We start from the raw sequence: 23,569 nt of genomic DNA on the forward strand, positions 1-23,569 counted from the left end.
AATTACTTAAAACAATCTGTAAACTATTCTCAATATGCGATTTAGTCAATATAATTATAAAATTATTTTTTAAAACTTAAAAAGTTAGTTTTAGAAAAGACTGTGGTAGTGAACAATGTATGTTGTGATGATTAGCATTTAGCAGATAACATTTATTGAATGCTTACTATGTACTGGGCACTATTCAGATCACTTAACATATATTATTTCCTTTAATCCTCATAAACCTACCTTATAGCATTACAATTCTTATTTTACAAATGAGAAAACAGGGGCTTAGAGAGATGACTTATAAGGTCAAACGAGTTAAAACATGATAGTAAATGATTCAAATCCAGCCTGTCTGGTACCAGAGCCTGAGGTCTTAGGCTTTATGATATAAAATCCCTCTCCAAGTGACTAAATATTCTCCTTCCCATGGGAATAGGTAAAAATTACCTTGAAGTTATGGTCTGTTATAAACCCTAGTATGAACAGTATAATGGGTATGGAAGAAAGATAAGGCCTACATGGGGTGCGAAAAACAAAACACCAAATAACCCAAACTCTATATTTTGAATAATTAAAGGAAACAGAGAGTCATGTACACCCCAATTTTTTTTTTTTTCCTCAGTACGCGGGCCTCTCACTGTTGTGGCCTCTCCCGTTGCGGAGCACAGGCTCCGGACAAGCAGGCTCAGTGGCCGTGGCTCACGGGCCCAGCCGCTCCACGGCATGTGGGATTCCCGGACCGGGGCATGAACCCGTGTCCCCTGCATCGGCAGGCGGACTCTCAACCACTGCGCCACCAGGGAAGCCCATGTACACCCAAATTTAAGGGAATATTTGTTTGCTTGTTTTAAGTAACCAAAATTAAGGTTCTGCAAGGAGTGTTGTTTTATAGCTTTAAATGTGCTCCAAAAAATACAATTTCTAGCTAAATTATATATATAAAAAATTTAACTCACTTAACATAAAAGAACTCTAGATCAAGTATTATCCAAGATCCAAGAACTGGCTCACCATTTTACTTTCCATTAAAAACTTAACAGCAACAAAACAAAAAAACATTAAGGAGTGCTTTCCCATTTTTAAAAACAGTAAAGTATACACAGTACATTTTGGTTTCTTATTATTTAAACTTGTCAAAAAAATAAAGCCATTTTGAGAAAATAGAGATTATTATCTCTTTTTGGTAATGTTGCAACCTTTAAATTTTTCTGTAGAGGCATTTTCTGACAAATTTGCTTTTACAGAATGAAAGAATGGTAGGTCAAGCTGCTAGGTTATTTTTGTGACATATTTTCCTATATTCTGATGTCTAATAGTCTACTATTACTAATAATTTTTGTTTTAAACTAGTAAGAAAATATTTTGATGACATTTTGATTATGGTAATAAAACAAAATTAGTACTATTACTACGCAGGTAATGGTAAAATAAGATTTTAAAAGATTCTTTACGTAATAGAAATCTTAACTTTTTCACTCATGTTTATAATGTCTTCTGATAATCTCTCTCATTCATGTTGTCACTGACATTGTTATTTAACTGGGGCTTTTATTTTTATTTCTCAAAGTCTTATTAATTTGTTGATTTAGCCATACATTTTTTCAAGTTAGAAAAATGTGCTTAGCTTTCCTTATTTAAATTAATGTCTTTTACCCAAACCATTAACATTCTCTTCTAATTGGCAACTTCTAGTGTTCTTTTAGCAAACCCTCACCAGCTAAATTTCTCAAGTAGTTTCATGTCATATAGCTTGTTTTCTTTTAATATACAGCCATAGAAAGCTAAGAGTGCATTCTGTCAAGCCAGCAAATTCCCTTTGCTCTCCCATGGAAGATTTCTTTCCAGCTCTGAAATGTTAAGATTCTAATGTTTACCAACAGATATACAATTCTTTTAATGTAACTTTTATGTATTTATTTGCTTGTAACACACAAAATGTGCCATTCTAACTTAGTTTCAGTTTAAATTAAATGAAGGCACGAGTCTAAGCACTAACTCTGCCTTATGCCCTGTAAACTGTTGCTTGAGGTACAAGTTGAACTTGAAAAGATATAGAATATTTTAAAATTTAAGTCAGAAACCTTGCCCAATTCTTTGATTCAATTAATTTGTATCCAAATGGGACTATCTTCATTTCTGTAATGAACTTTCATTCTTATTCTAAATATTTAAGAATCAATAAGGCACTGGTGTAAATATGAGAATCTAAGTCACCCAAGGAGTCTTAGATCAAGAATAACCTTGAAATCTGGGAAACAGGGCTAGCTCAAAGCTCAAGAGCAGACAGGGTGTAGGTGGATGGTAGCTGGGTAATTATATATTCCCACACCTATCATCTTACATTACGGAAGAAAGAGCCTCAAGTCTCATCTATTGCTTAGTCATTAGTTTTGAATGCTTGGTTTTAATACCAAATGAAGAGCCACATTAAAACTAACCCTCATTCTGTCTCAGATGTCATAACTACAGATTTGAAAAAACTGACCCTGTTACATCCCAGACACTGAAATCATGGAACATATTGGTTGTGTTTTCAATTTGGAAGACAAATATGTCATTTTAGAAATCAAGATTAAAAATCAGAATTTCATACCTTGTGCAAGCATGTTAAATTCCAAGAACAGTGCTATGTGGTAAAGTTCCATGGCTTCTTCTGCCCTAGTCATGTTTGGCTTCCCTGCGACGAGAGCCTGAACTTCACTGAGACTCCCCACAGAGGGGCTACAGTGCAAAACGGAGAGGTCCACCACGTCAGTATACATACAGTGTAATATAACTTTCGCATATTTTTTTGGTATAATGGACTCATCTAATATAATTCTTGTGGGAGTCCTTAAAGTTCGGTCTGTGATTTCTTCACCAGTCCGTATCCTCCTTTGTAATAAATTTCGAAAAAATGGGGACCGTGCTGAAATAATAGCCTTATGAGCTTTGAGCTCTTCATCTAAACAGTTCTGATTTCCACCAAAAGCTTCAACCAGTTCAGAGTCTGAAGAAAAACTAAGGACGACATCATAATAACACATGTAATCAAAGAGTCCACGCATATCTACATCAAGGGAATTTGGTGTTCCAAATTCTTCACTAAGCTGAACGAGGATATCAACATTTTGAAACCTTGAGTCCTCCATTCCAAACTCTCCTGTATAAAGGTAGTGTAACAACGCAGAAAACATGGGCATATCTATACCAGCTGTACTGATGTCCATTATGATCTCTGCCCCATACTCGGGTGAGGAAGAAAGTAGTGTTTTAAAAAATGGACATCTTGCCGCCAAAATGGCACGATGAACAGGAAAACAAGTTTCTTGAAATATTAAGTCTACATCAGTACAATACTTGTACTCATAAAGATCGGCCATATCTTTCTGCAATGTCCGGGCTTCTGGTCTAGCCAAACTGGCTTGTAGAGAAAGCTCCTTTAAGGCTGAAGTTCCCTCATATTCCTCCACTAATGCATTGACATCTCGAACATCCCACCCAGAGAGGAGTTCTCGCATCTGCTTGGCGTGATCAGCAGACCTATTAGATTTTCGACGCTTGATGAACTTCTTCTTGAGGGTGGCAAGGCCAGAGGTTCTCTTTTTTTTGTCTTGTGGTTTCTCATGGCCATGGTCAAGGCTATATAATTTTGATTCACAACCATAGCCTTGCTGAGAATAGGATGATGTCCCTAAGAAGGAAATTAAACAAATGAAAACTTGTCTCTTTTTTCGTGACAGTCATTTTCAGCATTCAATTTAATATGCATTTTGTGCTAAAAATATTTACAGACATTTCTGAACCATTCAAATAAAACTGATTTCTGTTTTCATAAAGGAAGACTAAAGAGTTCAGATAACTCATTTTTATATTAAAGAAAGAATAGGGACAAACAAAGCAGATTATTAATTGTAAAAAATGCTGCATTTGTATGGGCAAAACAAATGGACCAAGACACAAGAAACATATTTTGCTGTTTCCACACCAATGGAGATTCCTAGTTTTCCTAGGGTAACTGGCAATTATGGTTAAGACAACCAAAGAAAAGCTCAACTGTGCTATAGCAGCTTGCTCAGGATAAAAATCATATAAGCCAGATTTACATTTGATGGGAAAAAATCTGGATGCTACAGAATTATTATCTGTAATAACTTTTTCCATAGCTTAATCCTTTTTTTAATCCAAAAAGACCACCGAAAACCCGATTCTATTTATACTCACAAAAGAAAATGAAGTTAGAAAAACGGAAACAGTTACCTATAAACGTCTGTTGGGCTTGAGAATTTCCCCCTACCCTCGGGGAACATGAATGAGGATAGTTAGATGCATTAGCACCCATTTTCTTCAGTCACTCAGGCATTCCATCTGCTGGTTCTTCAGAGTATAATCCCAGAGGCCTTTACGAACTTTCAACCCTGGATCCAGTAGCCTCTTTTCATCCATTTCTTGATATGAAACAAAAATAATTTAATTCATTTTTTCAAATGTATCTCAAATTGTACAGTTAAAAAAAAAGCAAGCTACTGAAAACTGCTTTTATTTGCAAATAATGACATGCTGTAAAATTCACATGTAAAAATTTCAGAAAATGTAAACAGTTGAACTATGAATCAGTACTATCTGTAATCTTGAGCCATAAAAGGTACCAATTATATACTTTCTAAGAAAGTAAAAAGTAACATATCAGACTTATTTAAATATAGTTACAGAAAGAATATTTCAAATCACAGGGAAAAGTATTTAGACTAAAAAGAAACTTTTCAAAAAAATTTTTTTCCTTAGAGCCAACCACCAGTCAATATAATCTAACATTCTAAGCCATTTACAAACACTTAAGAGTTGTTTGATACCAGTAGTGCAAACGCATGTATGTTGATGCAGACATACAGAGAACAGATAGTTGAATGGTTTGTTGTTTTTCTACCTTAGATAAAATTGTTTAAATTGATCCTTAATCTGTGTAATTAGGCATTTTACTGAAAGAGGGGGAAGGAAAGGTGGACAGTTCAAACTAAATTTTCTTTAGGCTACTTGTTCTATAGCAATTTTGAGAGAAGTTATAATAAGTACAGTGAGGAGACACAAGGAAAAACAAAAACTTTTATCATTCCTCTCCATAAAGCCCTGAAATAAAAACACTACTTTCTTTTACCTGATATTACGACTTAACAGGGACAGCGTAGTACCAGTTTAAGAGATAATTTAACAATTATAGATTAAATTCTACATCACGGAACCTTAACTCTCAGAGCTGCAAGCAGAAGATATAAGCGCAAAGAGAAGAAATTCTCTGAGTGTTAACAGGAATGCTTCAAAATATTTATACCATCCAGATATATAAAATTTATTTGACCAAAAGCAATAATGGCTTAAGAGAAAACACAACTTAAAATCTATTATTGGAACTGTTAGGAAACCAACCAGTAGGCAGTCAATCTGGCCTCATAATTAAGAATGAAACGTTTTAACAAATAAGAGTTAAACACATACACATACATATCACAAAAAACCTGCTGGAAAACAGAACTATGTCAAGATTCTTGGAATTTATTTTCATCTCTGTTACACAGTGTAACCTTAGGAATTCAAGTTTAAGAAAATCACTCTACATTTGTCCTTTCCTTCAATCTTTTCCTACTATAAATATGTGGAAATTTGTTTATCTAAGCATAGAATTATCTACCTATAGTGTTCAAGAGAAAACTGGGAAACTTTCTACTAATTACATATCATGCAAAGTAGCAGTAACTTCAATCAAATCGTATGCTCACATGAGCAAATTTAATTTCCTATTTGAAATTTACCTACCTACCCTAGGAGAACACAGCACATTACAGACTTTTTACTTCAGTGCACGTTACTGATGCACGGCAGCAAGAGATGTGACAGTACATTCTGGGTTTTTTTTAGATTTTTAAAAAATATTTATTTTACTTATTATTATTATTTTTGTCTGCGTTGGGTCTTCATTGCTGCACACGGGCCTTCTCTAGTTGCAGTGAGCAGGGGCTACTCTTTGCTGTGCTGCGCAGGCTTCTCATTGCAGTGCCTTCTCTTGTTGCAGAGCACAGGTTCTAGGTGCGTGGGCTTCAGTAGTTGTGCACGAGGGCTCAGTAGTTGTGGCTCGGGGCTCTAGAGAGCAGGCGCAGAGCAGTTGTGGCGCACAGGTTTAGTTGCTCCACAGCATGTGGGATCTTCCCGGACAGGTCTTAAACCCGTGTCCCCTGCATTGGCAGGCGGATTCTTAACCACTGTGCCACCAGGGAAGCCCGACAGTACATTCTGTTAAGAACTACCCAGCAAGGAATCCAGAGGGTTTAATCAAGAAAATTACTTCTTCCAGAAAAGTCAGTTTTCTTAAAGGTTGATGCTCAGTGTACGTAAATTCACAGTTTTCTATTCTTAAATATTAAAAAGGTAGAAAAAGCAATTTTTTGGTAATTCACTTTGAATGTTGTCAACTTTTATAAAATGGAAACTAAATGTGCCTGTGTTAATTTCAGTTCAAACTTTAAAAAACAGTAAGTCTAAGTAATAAATCTTAGGTTTCAAATTGAGCTCCTTAAAAAGTTTCAAGGTTCTATCAGGCATTTTTACTGGTTCTTTAAAAGAAAATAGGGTCTCTAAAAAACAATACAAATCAACTTATTTACAAACCAGAAACAGATGCACAGACACAGAAAACAAACTTATGGTTACCAAAGGGGAAAAGGGAAGGGGAGGGATAAGGGATTAACAGATACACAGCACTATATATAAAATAAACAACAAGGATTTACTATATATCACAGGGAACTATATTCAATATCTTGTAATAACCTATAATAGAAAAGAATCTGAAGATGTACACCTGAAACTAACACAATATTGTAAATCAACCATAGTTAAATATTAAAAAAAAAAAAAAAGAAAGGAAAAGAAAATAGGATCCTGGAAAGCCAAGTCTGTGGCCTCATTTACAGGTCAAATCCTATTCTCAGTCACTAAAGATTTGTATTTAAAACATAAAAACAGCATAGGCAATCCTTTCTCAAAAAAAGTTTGAAATATATTAAGAAAAATCCAGAATAAAAACATGCAAAATAAAAGCCTTTACCAAAATGAGAAAAAAAAAGATTAAAAAGATGAGCTTTAAATCTGGAAGTAATGGTGGATGGTGGAAAGTGCTGATAAAGTGTTTCTAAAGTGTCACTCTACGAAGTGAGAGAGTGGCATGGACATATATACACTACCAAATGTAAAATAGATAGCTAGTGGGAAGCAGCTGCATAGCACAGGGAGATCAGCTCGGTGCTTTGTGACCACCTAGAGGGGTGGGATGGGGAGGGGTGGGATGGGGAGGGCGGGAGGGAGACGCAAGAGGGAGGAGATATAGGGATGTATGTTTATGTATAGCTGATTCACTTTGTTATAAAGCAGAAACTAACACACCATTATAAAGCAATTCACTGTTATAAAGCAGAAACTAACACACCATTATAAAGCAATTATACTACAATAAAGATGGTAAAAAAATAAATAATAAAGTGTCACTCTAATGGTAGTCCTCGTCTCACTTCCTTCTTTAAGGAAGGAAGTTCCATTCTTCCAACTTCAATTCGTGAAGTTCCATGTTGCTTCATTTTTTGTTGTTGTTGTTCTGTTTTGCTTTTTGATTTCTAATGACTGCAGAGTAAACCCACTAACATAGCACAAAGTATGCTGTCGAAACAAACCAAGGAAGAATGGAGGCTTGCTTCCAGATGAAGAAAAGTCAGAGCATCTATAGAAGTGGACAGAGTTAACTGTTCTCACTTTGTCACATAAATGTGTGTACACACATATACGAGAATAATCTTCATCTGAGAATTTTGTACAGTTTGCAGGGACACCAAACATTATTACACTGGTCTGCTTGAGATTAAAACCATGCCAAAAATGCCTTTAAGAAATCTCAGTTTTATGATGAGCACAATTAGATATTCTAAAGCAACCACAGAAGGGTTAGAAGACATCACCAGACCCACTGAAGACACAAGAACACCTAGCAAGCACTAGAGAAGTCACAGCTGAGATACAGATGCTTGGCCATTTGCCACTATAATTAGCACCACCAGGACAGCTGGGGTCTCACTCTGGTGATGTGGCTTGAAATAAAAATGTCTTTGGGACTTAGGGACAGAGTCTCTTCCTGGTAGCTCCTAGTCAATGGAAATCCCCTTCAAGATGAACTGATTTGGGTGACATTAATATCTTCTACTAGAGCTCTAATACTAAAATAAACACAGGTCTTGGAAAGACTTGGTGGGAGAATCTTTTCTGGATCAGATATAACCCTTAAGTCCACCCTGTATCCCCAATTCCAAATCCTGGGGGTAACCCTGACTAAGTTACTAAAGCTGTATCTCTCAAAATTCTCAGAGAACAATTTATTTCTTAGGTAACCAAAACCTCATGCCAAGTGGAACGCAGTATGATGTTATTTATTTCTTAATCGAATCCACTGCCTTTAAATGCTGGAAGTGAGAGTCAGTCACAGTCTTACCTCTCCAGGGATGTTTTCATTCCAGGCAAGCTTTGTCTGTATCCTACACAGAACAAGATGAAATCTAATCTTTGTATGATATGACAGGAAAGGAAAGGGAAAGAGAGGGCCTATGGGACTGGGAGAGGCCCAGAGGATGCAAATAGCCCTAGGGAACTCATAAATCCTTTTCCTAGAATCACCTTTCTGGGGGAGCTCCTTCTGTTAATAGTTGACATGACCAATCTCAATCAGAGGAGCCAACTGGCTTAAAATAAGCTTCAGTGATTGTAGTAGACCCAACTAAGGGAGAAAAATCATGCTGAATGCAACAGAAAGAATTAACAACCCTATGAAAAAAATTTCAAAACCAAAAATCAACCTCTCTCTCCTCCCAAAATCCCTAGGCTAGCATTTCCAAACAGTTTTCGCAATGTTTGGAAAATGCAGTATTAAACAAAGCTTTACTTTTCTTTACTTCAGAACTTTTTGGCATCTTTAAAGTGGTAAGGTGCATTGTGAACCTCCAAGAGGAAGTATTCAGCATAATCTAAAGGAGGCCCTTTGCCCCACAGAGCATTAAAAGAATGGACTTGCAGAACACTTGCAGAGTTTAGAAAACTCTGACCTTTGCATAAAAATACTTGTTACACTTTAGGCAGCAGAGAGAACAATGAGTGTCAGGTATCTGGGATAGAGTTCTCCCTCTTGTCACTAATTTACCACTTACACAGGATAAGCTACATTTAACTTCTATGAGTCTCAGTTTTTGTAAACCTAAACTGAAATGTATGGGTTGCAACATCTATAAATTACGTCAAAACAGGGTTCCTAAAATCCGCTGAAGCTGTAATACTTATTGATTTGGAAAATGAGGATGGGGAGGGGGGTTACTTCTATATTAAATGTTAGTGTACAGAGAAAAAAAGGCAATTGGACTTTGGAATTTAAACATGCTTTCCACTTAGTCCAATTTTTACGGATAATTATAGAAGAACAGGAATGTGGGGCATATGTGAATATGAAAAACAATTATAATTAAAAAGAAATGTAAAACTATAGTAATATTTCACTTCTGTCAAATCTAAGGTGACCACATCATTCAAATCATATCATTCAAATCAGGATGCTTGAGAGTGAAAAGGGGTACAGGCCTAATGAGGTAAAGTGGGATGATCACTTCTATAGTCAAATCTCACATTTTCAGAGCAGCTAGAAATAAAGCTTAAAAAGAAAAAAGAAAAAAACTAAGTTAAAAGAATATAACTTCATATGCCCATTCTCATTACCCAAACATGTTTTACTTAACATAACAACTAACATTTATTGAGGGTTTACTATATGCCAGACTCTGTTCTTAGAGCCTTTATATGTATTAAACCCATTTAATTCTCCAAATACTGCTCCCCACTTTTTTAAACTGATGAGTCTGAGAGGTTAGTAACTTGCCTAAAGTCACAGATATTGTAATCTTCAGTTCTATCCTTGGACACCTAATAAGAACAACAAAACAAAAAGAGACTGTGAACAGTAAATCAGAAGCAGTCAGCAAGAGACCTTTGCCTTTTGAAGGCATCTTCAAATAGATGAGATCAGAGTGAGAGTTTAGAAAGCCACCAACTAGGCTCATATGTCTCTCTAGGGCCATCTAACACAGAGGCAGATGACCTCCACCCAGTACCACAAACCCTATTCATTCCAGTGACACAGAACAAGAATGTTTATGATAGCAGCAACTCATTGAGGTGAAATTACGTTCCATTAAACATACTTATTAAGGCAGAGAAGTCAGACTCATGGAGCTAAAAGGGACTTCAATTTTATTTTGGTCAACCTCGTTTTTGAAAGTGAATTAATTATAAACCCACAGAATGGAAGAAAATATTTGCAAATCATATATCTGATAAGGGATTAATATCCAGAATATAAATTTCCTACACCTCAACAACAACAAAAAAACCTGATTAGAAAATGGGAAAAGGACTTGAATAGACATTTTTCCAAAGAAGATATATGAATAGCCAAATAAGCACACGAAAAGACAACATCACTAATCATTAGGGAAATGCAAATCAAAACCGCAATGAGATACCACCTCAAACCTATTAGGATGGCTATTATCAATGAAACAGAAAGTAACAAATGTTGGGCAAGGATGTGGAGAGCTGGAAACTTCATGCACTGTTGTGCACTGTGGAAATAGCTACTGTGGCAAACAGCACAGAAGTTCCTCAAAATATTAAAAATAGATTTACCATATGATCCAGCAATTTAACTTCTGGCTATATACCCAAAAGAACTAAAAGCAGGGTCTCAAAGACATATTTGTACACCCATGTTCATAGTAGCATTATTCACAGTAGCTAAAACGTGGCAGCAACCCAAGTGTCCATCAACTGATGAAAAGCAAAATGTGGTATGTACATACAATGGAATATTACTCAGGCTTAAAAAGGAAGGAAATTCTGATACATGCTACAACATGGATGAACTTTAAAGACATTATGCTGTGAAACGTCAGTTACAAAAAGACAAATACTGTATGATTCCACTGACCATGAGGCAATTAGAGTAGTTAAAATCATAGAGACAGAAAACAGAATGGTAGTGTCCATAGGCTGGAGGTGGGAGCAAGGGAATGGGTAGTTAGTGTTTAATGGGTAGAGAGTTTCAGTTTTGAAAGATGAAGAGTTCTGGAGATGGGTGGTGGTGACAGATGCACAACAGTATGTACGCACAACAATATGTAATACCATTGAATTGTACACTTACAAATGGTTAAGATGGTCAATTTTGTGTTATATTTTACCACAATTTAAAGTTTGAAAAAATTTACAAACATTGCCATCAAAAAACTATTGTCATCAGAAAATATACATTTGTGAAGTTTTATGGCTAAGGTTAAAAATTCACTTATCTAAGGAAATCTCTTCCAGGTAAAGTAAAATAGAATAGTTATTACTATATTTCTCTTCAAGCATCACAGAGCTCATTTGAAAAAATATTTAGACAGGCAAAATCCTTCCATTTCAGGAATATTTCATTTTATCACCCATTAATAATATATATATAAATATTTCAACATCAAATGAAATAAACAGTATTTTATAAAATTATAACATTTGCCAGAAATAATGTAGTACATTTTAATTTTTATATTTAGAAAAAATGTTATTTGCTCTTTCATATTTACATATTTCTGATTTTAAACTGTAGCATGAAAAATTTCAAAAATATACATAAGGGAATAGTATACGAGCCCTTAAGCCTCTATCACCCACTGTGATTCCAGAATTATCAAAGTTGTATGTATGTATGTATGTATGCATGTATCTATCTATCTATCTATCTATTTATTTTGGCTGTGCCAGATCTTCATTGTGGCACGCGGGATCTATCTCCCCGACCAGGGATGGAACACAGGGAGTGCGGAGTCTTACCCACTGGACCACCAGGGAAGTCCCCAAAGTTCGAAAATCATTAACAGAATATACAAATCAATTTCCCTAACATTTTTTCCATCTTTATTTTTCTCTTTTCTTTCCAATGAGATATCTTAAACCAATCCATTTCCTCATATGGGTACTGGGTACTGGTTGAGATAGATCTTCATTTAACTTCTGAGTTGTCTCCTTTAAAAGCTCCCACCTTGGGACCTGCTATTCCCTTCATCAGTAACACTTTTCCACAAAGTCTTCACACAGTTCACTCTCTCACTTTATTCAGGCCTTTGCTCAAATGCCATCTCCTCAAAGACGCCTTCCCTAATCATCCTCTAAAAACAACATCCTGTCCCATCCCATCATTCTCTATCCCCTTTCTTCACTTTATTTTTCTTTGTAGCACTTTTCAGCACTTGAAATTATTGAATATATACTTGTTTGCTTGTTAACTGTCTCATGCTACAATGTAAGCTCCACTTACACTGAGCCAGAACTTCATTTATTTGACACTAAATCCTCAGCACATAGAACAGTGCCTGGCATATATGAAGTATTGAGCTGAAAACAGCTGAATGAAATCAATTTTTAAAAAATAACCGTTTAATAAGGAAATACTTGTTTGTAAACATTCTTTGAGCTCTTCAGTCCAAAAACTGTTTCTCAGGATCCATATTCCACATATACAGCCTAAGCCTCTTACAAGAGTGTGATTTAATTAAAACTACACTAGTTCTTGGGAGTAAAAAAACATTTCTTAGGGAAAAAAAAGTATAGATCACAGTGTGCATACAGCCTCAAATATGACTCTTTTGAGATATTTCAAAATATATAAACAGTATTGTTTAAAAAAAAAGCACCATGATCCATCCAAAAATTAAATTTAAAAATAAAAATTAAATGTAGAATTACCATATGATCCAGCAATTACACCTCTGGCTATATAACACACCCCCCAACTAAGAAAACAGGGACTCAAACAGGGTGGTACACCCAAAAGGTGGAAGCAAACTAAATGTGCATCGACAGACAAACGGATGAACAAAGTGTGGTATATATGTACAGTGGGATATCATTCAGCCTTAAAAATGAAGGAAATTCTAATACATGCTACAACATGGATAAACCTTGAGGATATTATGTTAAGTGAAATGAGCCAGGCACAGAAGGACTAATGTTATATGACACTACTTATATGAGGCATCTACAGTAGTTAAAATCACAGGGGCAGAAACCCCCCTGGAGGTTGCCAGGGACTGGGGAGTTAGTGTTTGATGGTACAGAGTTTCCATTGGAGAAAATGAAAAGTTCTGGAGGTGGATGGTGGTGATGGTTGCACAACAATGTGAATGTACACTTAAAACTGGTTAAAATGTTAAATTTAATGTTATACGTATCTTTAATCATAATTTTTAAAAAGTAAATGAAAAAAAGGCCCCACTAAAAAAGCAATGACATGTGCTCCCCTTTTTTACATTCTTTTAATGACTGTAGCAGGAGTATCTTCTAACAGGGATATATAGTTTACAAAATGCTTTTCTACACATTAAGCCATTTTATCCTCACATTAAGTCTTCAATGTAGATAGGACAGGCTTCATTCTCTAATCTCTGAATTAGGTAATTAAGGTAAAAAGATGAAGTGACTTATCCAAAGTAAAATATTAATATATAGTAAAATGGCAAAGACAAAACTAGATACCAGTCATTCTGATCCCTAATTCAGTGTTTTCCCCCCTAAAGAAGGAAGTACCTTAAAAGTACTCAGTTCTGGGCTTCCCTGGTGGCGCAGTGGTTGAGAGTCCGCCTGCCGATGCAGGGGACATGGGTTCGTGTCCCGGTCCGGGCGGATCCCGCATGTCGCAGAGCGGCTGGGCCCGTGGGCCATGGCCGCTGAGCCTGAGCGTCCGGAGCCTGTGCTCCGCAGCGGGAGAGGCCACGGCAGTGAGAGGCCCGCGTACCGCAAAAAAACAAAAAACCAAAAAAAACAAGGGGCTTCCCTGGTAGCGCAGTGGTTGAGAGTCCGCCTGCCGATGCAGGGGACATGGGTTCGCGCCCCGATCCGGGAAGATCCCACATACCACGGAGTGGCTGGGCCCGTGAGCCATGGCCGCTGAGCCTGCGTGTCCGGAGCCTGTGCTCCGCATCGGGAGAGACCACGACAGTGAGAGGCCCGCGTACCACAAAACAAACAAACAAAGGAACAAAAAGTTCTCAGTTCTATATCAACCTTTCTGATGGGAACAGCCATGTCTTCCTTATGCGTCTATATGTCTAACTACACTGTTGTTTTTGTCACAAGTCTTTTTTTTAATAAATAGCTTTATTTTATTTATTTACTTTTGGCTGCGTTGGGTCCTCATTGTTGGTGAACAATAAAAAGTTTCTGGATTGTGGATTATACTCCATAAATATCAAATCCCTTAGCATTCAAACACCAAAGACAAATATGACTATGCTTCTCTATTTTCACTCCTTCCTATCTATCACTTATTTTTTCCTCCTGTGCAGGAGATACTTTTGCAGCTTCTGTAATAAAGGAGAGAAAAATATAACAAAAGTAGAGAGAATAGTAAGACAAAGCTCAACAATTACCAAGTTTCAGTAGTTACCAATTTGTGGCAGTCCTCTATCACTATATCCCAATCCACTCTCTACCCAATCTCTCTGGATTATTTTGAAGCAAATCCCAGATAGCATATTATTTCATCTGTAAATACTTCCTTATGAATCTCTAAAAGAAAGGATACAAAAGAGCAACTACAGTACCATTATCACATCTAAAATTATGAACAATTCCTTAATATGAACTTCCCAGGCAGTGTTGTCATTTCCACCAGTTTTATTTTTTCTTAGTTTGTTTGAATCAGGATCCAGATAAGGCCCATGCATTGTGACTGGACGACTATGTCTCTTAAATCTCCTTTAAAAGGTCCCTCCCCAACCCTTTTCCCCTTGCAATTTTTTTCCTTGTTGTTGTTGAAGAAATCAGGTTATATGGTAGTTTCCCATAGTCTGAATTTTGGCAAATGCATCACCATGATGTAGCTTAATATGTTTCTCTCAGCCCTGTATTTACAGAAATTTATAGATCTAACAACTTAATCAGATTTAGTGTCATTTTTGTACTTTTAAAGTTTATTTTGTCAAGACTGCTTCACATGTGGTGATGTGTACTTCCAACAATAGGTACCAAACGTCTACTTCTCATTCTCTAATATTAACAATAAACAGTAATCACCAACTAGAGTCATTAATTCATTAGGGGCTGCAACATGGTGATATTCTATCACTCCTTCTTTATTCATTAGCTGGAATACTTCTGTAAGAGGAACTCATCAACTATTCAGTTGTTTGCACAGAAAGGTAAGAATAAATGATTCTTTACCTTTATTTACTAATTTTCAAAACAATTAACATCCTAGCATTCTCTAAAGATGATCAGCAAGTTAAAAAAATTATGTGTTCATGGATTTAAACATATTTGATGGCTTTCAATTATTTGTATTTATCCCAATTGAGGCTCAAATTGTCCCATATCTGGACAGTGGAAGCTTATCCAAATTGGTCCCTGAGATCATACGACACAACACTACTTGTCTCTGAGAGCTTCTTTGCTTTCTAGGGTTATACCTTATTCTAGGCATATCTTGTATTTTTCTTACCTTAGACCTGTCATCAGCCATCTCTTTAAAGGAGACTTAATTCCTTTCAGTGAAAAATGGTATTTAGAAACCACAGTCTGGGTGCTAGGGGGTGCTGGCTGCCTTTTTAGTACAAGAGTTTGGGAATTTTCTACACATGAGTATTTAGATACACATACATCCTGAGTGTATACTGATGCTTCCAATTCAAATTCAGGTTTAGAGGGTTTTTACTTAATCTCATTAACTTTACACATGTTTCTCCTTTCTCACATGTCAAAACCCTGTTCTCAACACTGCCTACATAATTGTTCATTTATTTTATCCCACAATACACACACAATAGCCAAGAATTAAAATGTCAACACTATCATCAACATTACGATAAATGAAAATCTTTTTTTTCTGGCAATTCTTTTTTACCCTTAGGATATACCCAACTCAGGATATCCTATAAATTACTGTGTATGTAAGTCACTTGGAATAGTTTGCTCTGGGTGATTACATCACTAACTGGAAGTACACTTTTATTTCACTTTTGATTTTTAGGCACAGCATTTTTAATTAACTTTTGCTACATAATTCTGTAAAATGTTTAGATGAGTCTAAAGTCAAAACCACAAAATAAGATATATTCAAAGACTAGTTGCTCCCCATCTACTCCAACCTAGTCTCTCCCTACCCCACAAGTAACTTTACTAATATTTTTATATAATACCCAAATTCCCTATTTTCTGGCTACCATCCACTGGCTCCCTACTATGAGCAATACTGAAATCAGCTAGTATCTTCTTCCTCCTCTCTCTCTCCTCCAGTATCTAATTTTAAGTAATATGTTTTAATTTACAGTTGATATCTATAATCTGTAAGCTTATTCTACTTTTCATATATTCTTCCTGCATATTTGGTAATTAAACTCTATCTACAGAATTAAACGATAAAGTGTTACATACTACACTGTTTCTCAATCTTAGTTCTACCAATAAAAATTTTTTTTTTTTTTTTTTGCAGTATGCAGGCCTCTCACTGTTGTGGCCTCTCCCGTTGCGGAGCACAGGCTCCGCACGCGCAGGCTCAGTGGCCATGGCTCATGGGCCCAGCCGCTCCGCGGCATGTGGGAACTTCCCAGACCAGGGCACGAACCCATTTCCCCTGCATCAGCAGGCGGACTCTAAACCACTGTGCCACCAGGGAAGCCCTACCAATAAAAATTTTATTTAATGTTCATCACCAATTTAAAACACCAGTTTAAGAGTCCACAATTCCTTACCAGCGAGAAACTTTTGGGGCTAGATATATTCTAAAATTCAGACTCTTTTCCTTCTCTCTCTCTCTCTCATGCTCTCTCTTTTAAAAGAAAGTAATATGGTATATGAAACATTTACTGTATACTATGTAAACACACCCAGTGAGATTAGTCATATTACCCCATATTTTGCAATAAAATATATTAAACATTTAAACTAAGCTGTGTTAGTTCAGGTTAGGTTTTGTTGCCAAATGAATTCAGGTCACATCATTGTTTGCCATCAAATGAGTCTCCCTAAAGAAATGGTTATCAGAACTCTTAGAATTTCAAATTATAAGTAAGACGTTGTGCACCTGTAGTTAGTAGCTCAAGATCATGTATAAAAATAGTATTTTCCTTACCTACCCACCACCAATAAAAGGCAAGTCAGAAAACATTTTGTTCATATTAAATAAAGATATATTTTAAATTGCATTTTTCTATAAAATTAAGTTGTGTTACTGCAAATAGAGATTACTTGCTAGAGTTCTGCTTAGGAGAATCTTATTAAAGCCCATGTGGGCTTCTTCTAATAGAACCTATTATAATTCAAAACAGCTGTCAGTCTCCTGCTGCTACTTTTTTTTTCCGATTAAAAACATATTCTTAAAAGAATATTTTTAAAAGTACATCCCATTCCACCAGTTTATGCAATATTCTTTTAAGGGTAACCATTAAAATTTTTTAAGCTAGAAAATGAGGGGAAAAATGCAGACAAATGAGGTGAGCCGGGTTCTTAGAACTCTGGCTACAGTGCAGATTCATATTGATACTATATATTCTTGGTATTAATATTTCTAGTTATAAAATACTTCCTAAATAAAATGCCTGCTTCATAAATGCACATTCAGCATGGTCAGAAATATGTTATCTCTTAGTTTTTTAAAAGATTTTTAAAAGATAATCTTCAAGGAGTCATGAACAGCCTAGAATAATCACTAGGGAAAACTAGTGATGATCATTCTAAATAGGATAAGAAAACCAAAACCAGTGAAAGAATCATTAAAATTAGATACTAAATTCTTCGAAATAATTTTAAATGTAGAAATTTTCTCATTTATAAAAATTAAACGTACATTTAATGTTAAACTTGAAAACTATTATGCATTCGGATGTGTATTAAATGTAAAATTAATACCAATATTTAAGTAGGTTATCCAAGAACAGAAATGGCTTTTAGTGTAAATAGTCATTAAAAACAAAAAGTTAAAGTGAACCACATTACAGATGTTTCACTGCTAGACATCAAGCAGCTGAATTAGTTTAAATTTAAGAACAATATTTTAGGGGGTTGTTTCCAAATTTGATGATTAGCTACAGGACTCCGTATTATTAACCTAATTATTTTTCTCCATACCCACACATTTCCTTTGCATAAAGAAGAGATCATTAGTTTTGTTGAATATTATATCCCTAAATAATTATTCAACGTTTATGTTTAATTATTAAATTTCTGATGAAAAGTCATTGTGCTCCTAAGAACATTTTCAGATGGGGTATCTAATTTGAATAGAAAACTAATCATACTATTTGGTGACAGTACAAAAGCACCACCATCAAGCAGTGTACATCCCCTCCCCCCTCTTAGTTTTACTGTTTTACAAGATTAAAATGAGTTTATTTTCTTTATTGAAAATACGGAAAAAAATAATTTTTAGCATCTCTGTAATTTTTAGCTGTATTTCTTTCTCTCCCCGGAAGTGTTTTTGCCTTCTATTACTAGAGTCTGAAAAGTTGAGAGTTACACTGTTGACTCAAAAGAATTTTAAAGATTGTAGAACAGATCATAATATACAAAGAACAAGATACATGTTAAACTTTCTCTATCCTACCCACCCCAGAACCTTAATGTTTCCCCATTCACTTACGAGAATTATACTTTTGTTGTTTAAATTAAAAACAAAAAAACAAAAAAACCTACACATCAGAGTATGACAAAAGGCAATTCCCTAAAATCTGCCTCCCTTCCCACATCGACAACAAGTAACAATTTGATTTCTGCTTTTCTAGCATTTTTTTTTTTTTTTTTGCAGTACTCGGGCCTCTCACTGTTGTGGCCTTTCCCGCTTCCGGATGCACAGGCTCAGCGGCCATGGCTCACGGGCCCAGCTGCTCCGCGGCATGTGGGATCTTCCCGGACCGGGGCACAAACCCGTGTCCCCTGCATCGGCAGGCGGACTCTCAACCACTGTGCCACCAGAGAAGCCCTTCTAGCGTTTTTGACATAAATAGTTTTAAGTAGGGATATTTAACAAAGAGTTCTGTAAAAAAATTTTTCATTTCATAATATACCAGGGATATAGAAACACGTGTACATATAAATTTTACTTTGTCTTTTAAAGACCCCTAAATAGAACTGTACTGTATAAATATGCCATAATTTATTTCACCGAAACATTGAAAATCATTTCCAATTTTTCAATATTATAAACAGTCCTGCAATCCTTTTACCTCTATCTTTAACCACTGTAAACTATACCATTAGAATAAATATCAAGAAATATTACTGGGACTTCCCTGGCGGTCCAGTGGTTAAGACTCTGTGCTTCCAACCCAGGGGGCACGAGTTTGATCGCTGTTCGGGGAACTAAGATCCCACATGCCGCTAGGTGCGGCCAAAAAAAAAAAAAAAGAAATAGTATTACTGGATAAATGGGTATATATATTTCTAATTTGGAGATATACTGGTCAGAAAAGTTGCAATTTACATTCCTATCAACTTTGCATGAGAACATGAAAACTCTGGTCATTATTAATCTTTGCCAATCTGATGGAGGAAAAAATGATCTCATTATTTTAATCTTCATTCTAAAAAATTATAAGTGAAAGTGAATCTCAATATATTTATCAGCCTCTGTGTTTCTTTATAATCTTTGCCCATTCTTCTATGTGGCTGTTCTTTTTATTAATTTGTGACACTTTTTATATTAATGTTAAAATATCAAGGGAGAATATTCATATTAGCCTTTTAAAACTATGATGGCTTTTGTCATAAATGTTTAAATTTTTTAAATAGTCACTTGTTTCAGTCTTTTCTTTAGTAACGTCTGAGTTTCAGGCTCCTTCCTGTAAACATTTTTACATCAGAAAACAGATTTATATATACCTATGTAAGTAGTTAGAACAAAATAGAAAAAAGTTCTCAATTTTTGTTGTCATCTCCAAATTAGAGTATGTAGGTAAACACACTCTTCAACCACAGCAGAAAGCTGTCATTAGACAGTTAAAGAGTTTACAGCACAGTTATTATTAAGTAATTCAGTATGCTAATTTAAAAAAATTTATTAATTCCTAAATATGAAGATAATTTAATTATCTGGTGTTGCCTGGAAACAAGATGGATATATTTTCCAGATTAACAGGAGGATGCTTTCCGGAAGAAGAAACTCAATTACTCCAATCTATTCAAATGTCGTTTGCTGAAGACATCCTGGGCATCCAGTGTCAGAACTGCAGGTGTCTTTCCCTCATCCTTCTCCTCTATATCAAACTGGTTCACCAATCCACCTGCAAATCACTTAGACTAAGTCACTATTTATTACTTCTCTTGAATTGTCACAAAAATCAATCTTGGTCTCTGCTTCCAGTCTAATTCATCTAGCACACCAACACTAAATTAATCTTCCTAACAGAGGTTCAATCAAGAATATGCAATAAATACAAACTCCTAGCTACAAATCCTACCTATGTAAAGTATTTTACACTTTAAAGTATATCAGTGTTTCCCAAAGTGTATTCTACACAACATCAGTCTTGCAAAATACAATGAAATGAGCCTTAAAAAAAAATCTTGGTTAGTTTGGGAAACACTGTTTACTATAGCCCAGTTTTGTAGAATTATTTATATTATTCATTAAGAATCTGAATACCAATTATGTGCTCTATGCCAAGTGTTGAAGGTTATAGTTGTGAACAAAATAGTCTTGGTTTTCATGTTGCTTACAATCAAGTGAAAGAAATGGACATTTAAGCAAGTAATTACAAAAATAAAATCATACACTGAGATAAATACCATGAAAGGCATGGGGTGCTATGAGAAAGAATAAGTTGATTTACTGGCATTAATAAGCCCACAAGACATAAAGAACACATATAGCATACAGAAGAAAGATCTTAAACACATACATAAATATAAATAATACATAAACATAAATAAGGCTTGAGGGACTTCCCTGGTGGTGCAGTGGATAAGACTCTGCGCTCCCAGTGCAGCAGGCCCGGGTTCAATCCCTGGTCAGGGAACTAGATCCCACATGCATGCCACAACTAAGGAGCCCGTGAGCCGCAACTAGGGAGCCTGCCTACCGCAACCAACACCCAGCACAACCAAATAATAAATAAATAAAGCTTGATATTATTTATTGACAGAGGTAGTAGTGATGTGATGCTGGGGAGTTACAGCAGAGTCAATAGTTTAGCAAATTCTAGGAAGAGCAAGAAGGCCAAGGTGGCTGACGCAGGGGAAGTAGGGAAGGGAGATAATGTAAGATGAGGCAAGACAGGTAGATAGAGGCCAGGTCACACACATCACAGCAAAAGGCTGAGAGTCCTGCAGCTAAGTAACCTGTATAACTTTGCTTAATTCAGTATTCCTGAACTTTAAGAAAGACCAATAATAGGCCATGCCCAATGTTCCATAGAACATACTTTCAATCATATGATAGTAGTGGATGTATAAAGTGAAGGTTTGCACTGGGTTAGTGTTGATATATTTTAAGAGAAAATGACACTATTTGAAAGCTGAGTTTTTATTTATTTAAATTTTGAATTGAAAAATATCAAGCAGAAAAAAGTTAGCCACAGCAGGCCTGAAACTGCTATCCTTAGAAAGGCCTGCTTGAAAGGCTGGCCCTGGTTGGTCTTTGGGAACTTGGACTTTCCGTGTTTTTGCCATTCCTTAACTGATAAGGACAGCGCACTGTACTTAAACTGTCTGTGCAAACAGTATGGTTTATGCTGCATATTTGCTTTCCTTCTGGGAGCCTGGAATTTTGATACATGTTAGGTAGTAGATGCCTGTGTGACCAGCCATCAGTAAAAACCCTAGGTGCTGAGTCTCTAATGAGCTTCCCTAGAAGACAATATTTCACTTGTGCTGTCACAAGTCAGTGCTGGAGGAACTAAGTGTGACCTGTGTGACTCCACCGGAAGAGACCTCTTGGAAACTTGCCCCTGTTTTTCTTTGGACTTAGCCTCATGTGTCTTTTTTCTTTGCTGATTTTGTTTTGTATCCTGTGCTGTAATAAATGATCTCCATGAGTATGACTATGTGCTCTGTCAGGTGAGTCCTCCTAGTGAACCTGGGGATGTTCTTCGGGGTTTCAGTGCAAGAACAAGATAGAATAGTGTGAAATGTCTCCCTCCACCTCTGTCTCCCAGTCTCCCAAAATGAAACTATATTGTTTTGGAATAAATATCTAGTTGGTATTCAGGTACAGGGCTTCTTCTTCTTCTTTTTTTTTTTAAATCTTAGAAGCAATTACCATAAAAAGCAGAATAGCGGTGACCTTTAAGGTGGCTGTGATTGAGAAGAGGCATGAGTGGGGCTTTGAGCATGCTTCCACTGTTCTATTTAGTGACTATGGTGGTGTCAGCATTAAAATAATTTGTTAAAAAAATAAGTTAAACTTAAATTTGTTTACTATGCTTCTTTGCATGTGTATTATTTCACAACAAAAAAAATGTTTTGTTGTAGCTGGTATGGCTTTGAAACTTGTCAGCTGAAGCCTCAAAACTAAATCCATTTCCTAAAGAAAAGGATATAAAAGAATGAACGGAAGGCTAAGTACTGAGGCACAGGAAATGCTTATAATTTGGTAGCTGAAAGAGAACAAAGTAAAGGAAAGCATGGAAAACACTAATCAGGCTGGGTAGTGACCCAAATAGGTTGCATGTAAGAAGTGGCATCTGAATGAGGTTTATTTCAAATTGAGAAGTCACCCCTTTCCTCTGTGCTACCAGAAAGTTTTGGATACACTTCAATTTCAGTACTTACCACTCTGTAGGGGCAATTAATTGTTAAGATTTCTACATCCTCAAAGAGACTAAGTTCCTACAGTACTGGGACAGTTTCCTTTTCCAGTTACTGTATTCCAAGTATCTTGAAGAGTGCCTGGCTCATAACGGGTCCTTAATAAATAAGGTGCTTAGAAATGGAGAATGAAACCAGAAAAGGCCCATATCAAAGAAACCATGAAAGGAGAGAATGTAAAGAATTCCATGAGCAGTTTTAAATTTTCTTCAGTTTTCTTCTTTTTCTCCTACTTTTAACAACCTTTCAGGTCATTACTGTTTTTACTAAATCCTTTCCACTCTACTGCTACCTCCTCATCATTGCTGCAACAACTATCTAAACACCAACTATGTGCAGGGCACTTAGCCAGGTAATGTCAGGGATACAAAGATGAGCTTAGTGTCTAGTGCAGGACATATTCCAATACATAAATAACACAAAGCTGCAAGTGGAAGACAGAGAGAAAGAACAGGAACATGGCATGGACGTTAGAGGACTAGAAAAGGCTTTAGTGATTACAAAAGGCTTTCATGGAAAGATGACATCTGCTTTGGTTCTTGAAGGATATTAGAATTTAAATAGGGAGAAACATAGGTAAGGGCATTTCAACAGAGAGAACAGCTTAAGAATTAATAGGTATATGAGGGACAACATACAAAGAAATGAGGCAAGAAAGGCAGGAGTTGACGAGATAAGAAAAAGTAAGAAA

The 23,569-nt window shown here is 36.0% G+C and overlaps 1 protein-coding gene across 6 annotated transcripts in view; it reads right to left on the reverse strand.

Annotated features, from left to right (window-relative positions):
- Positions 1–23,569, reverse strand: part of BTBD7 (BTB domain containing 7) — an 81,129-nt gene that overhangs the window by 46,731 nt on the left and 10,829 nt on the right. For 5 of the 6 annotated variants that reach the window (XM_004262357.4, XM_033419255.2, XM_049706577.1 and 2 more), the window contains exons 2-3: positions 4,231–4,418; positions 2,585–3,664 (exon numbers count right to left, since the gene is read on the reverse strand). In XM_004262357.4, the coding sequence (XP_004262405.2) occupies positions 2,585–3,664; positions 4,231–4,312 (1,162 nt within the window). In that variant the 5' untranslated portion in view covers positions 4,313–4,418. Of the gene's footprint in view, positions 1–2,584; positions 3,665–4,230; positions 4,419–13,668; positions 13,830–23,569 lie in introns of all 6 variants that reach the window. The other variant, XM_049706576.1, reaches the window with a different exon arrangement.

Source organism: Orcinus orca, chromosome 2, assembly GCF_937001465.1.
Source record: "Orcinus orca chromosome 2, mOrcOrc1.1, whole genome shotgun sequence".
In the NCBI taxonomy this organism is placed as follows: Eukaryota; Metazoa; Chordata; class Mammalia; order Artiodactyla; family Delphinidae; genus Orcinus; species Orcinus orca.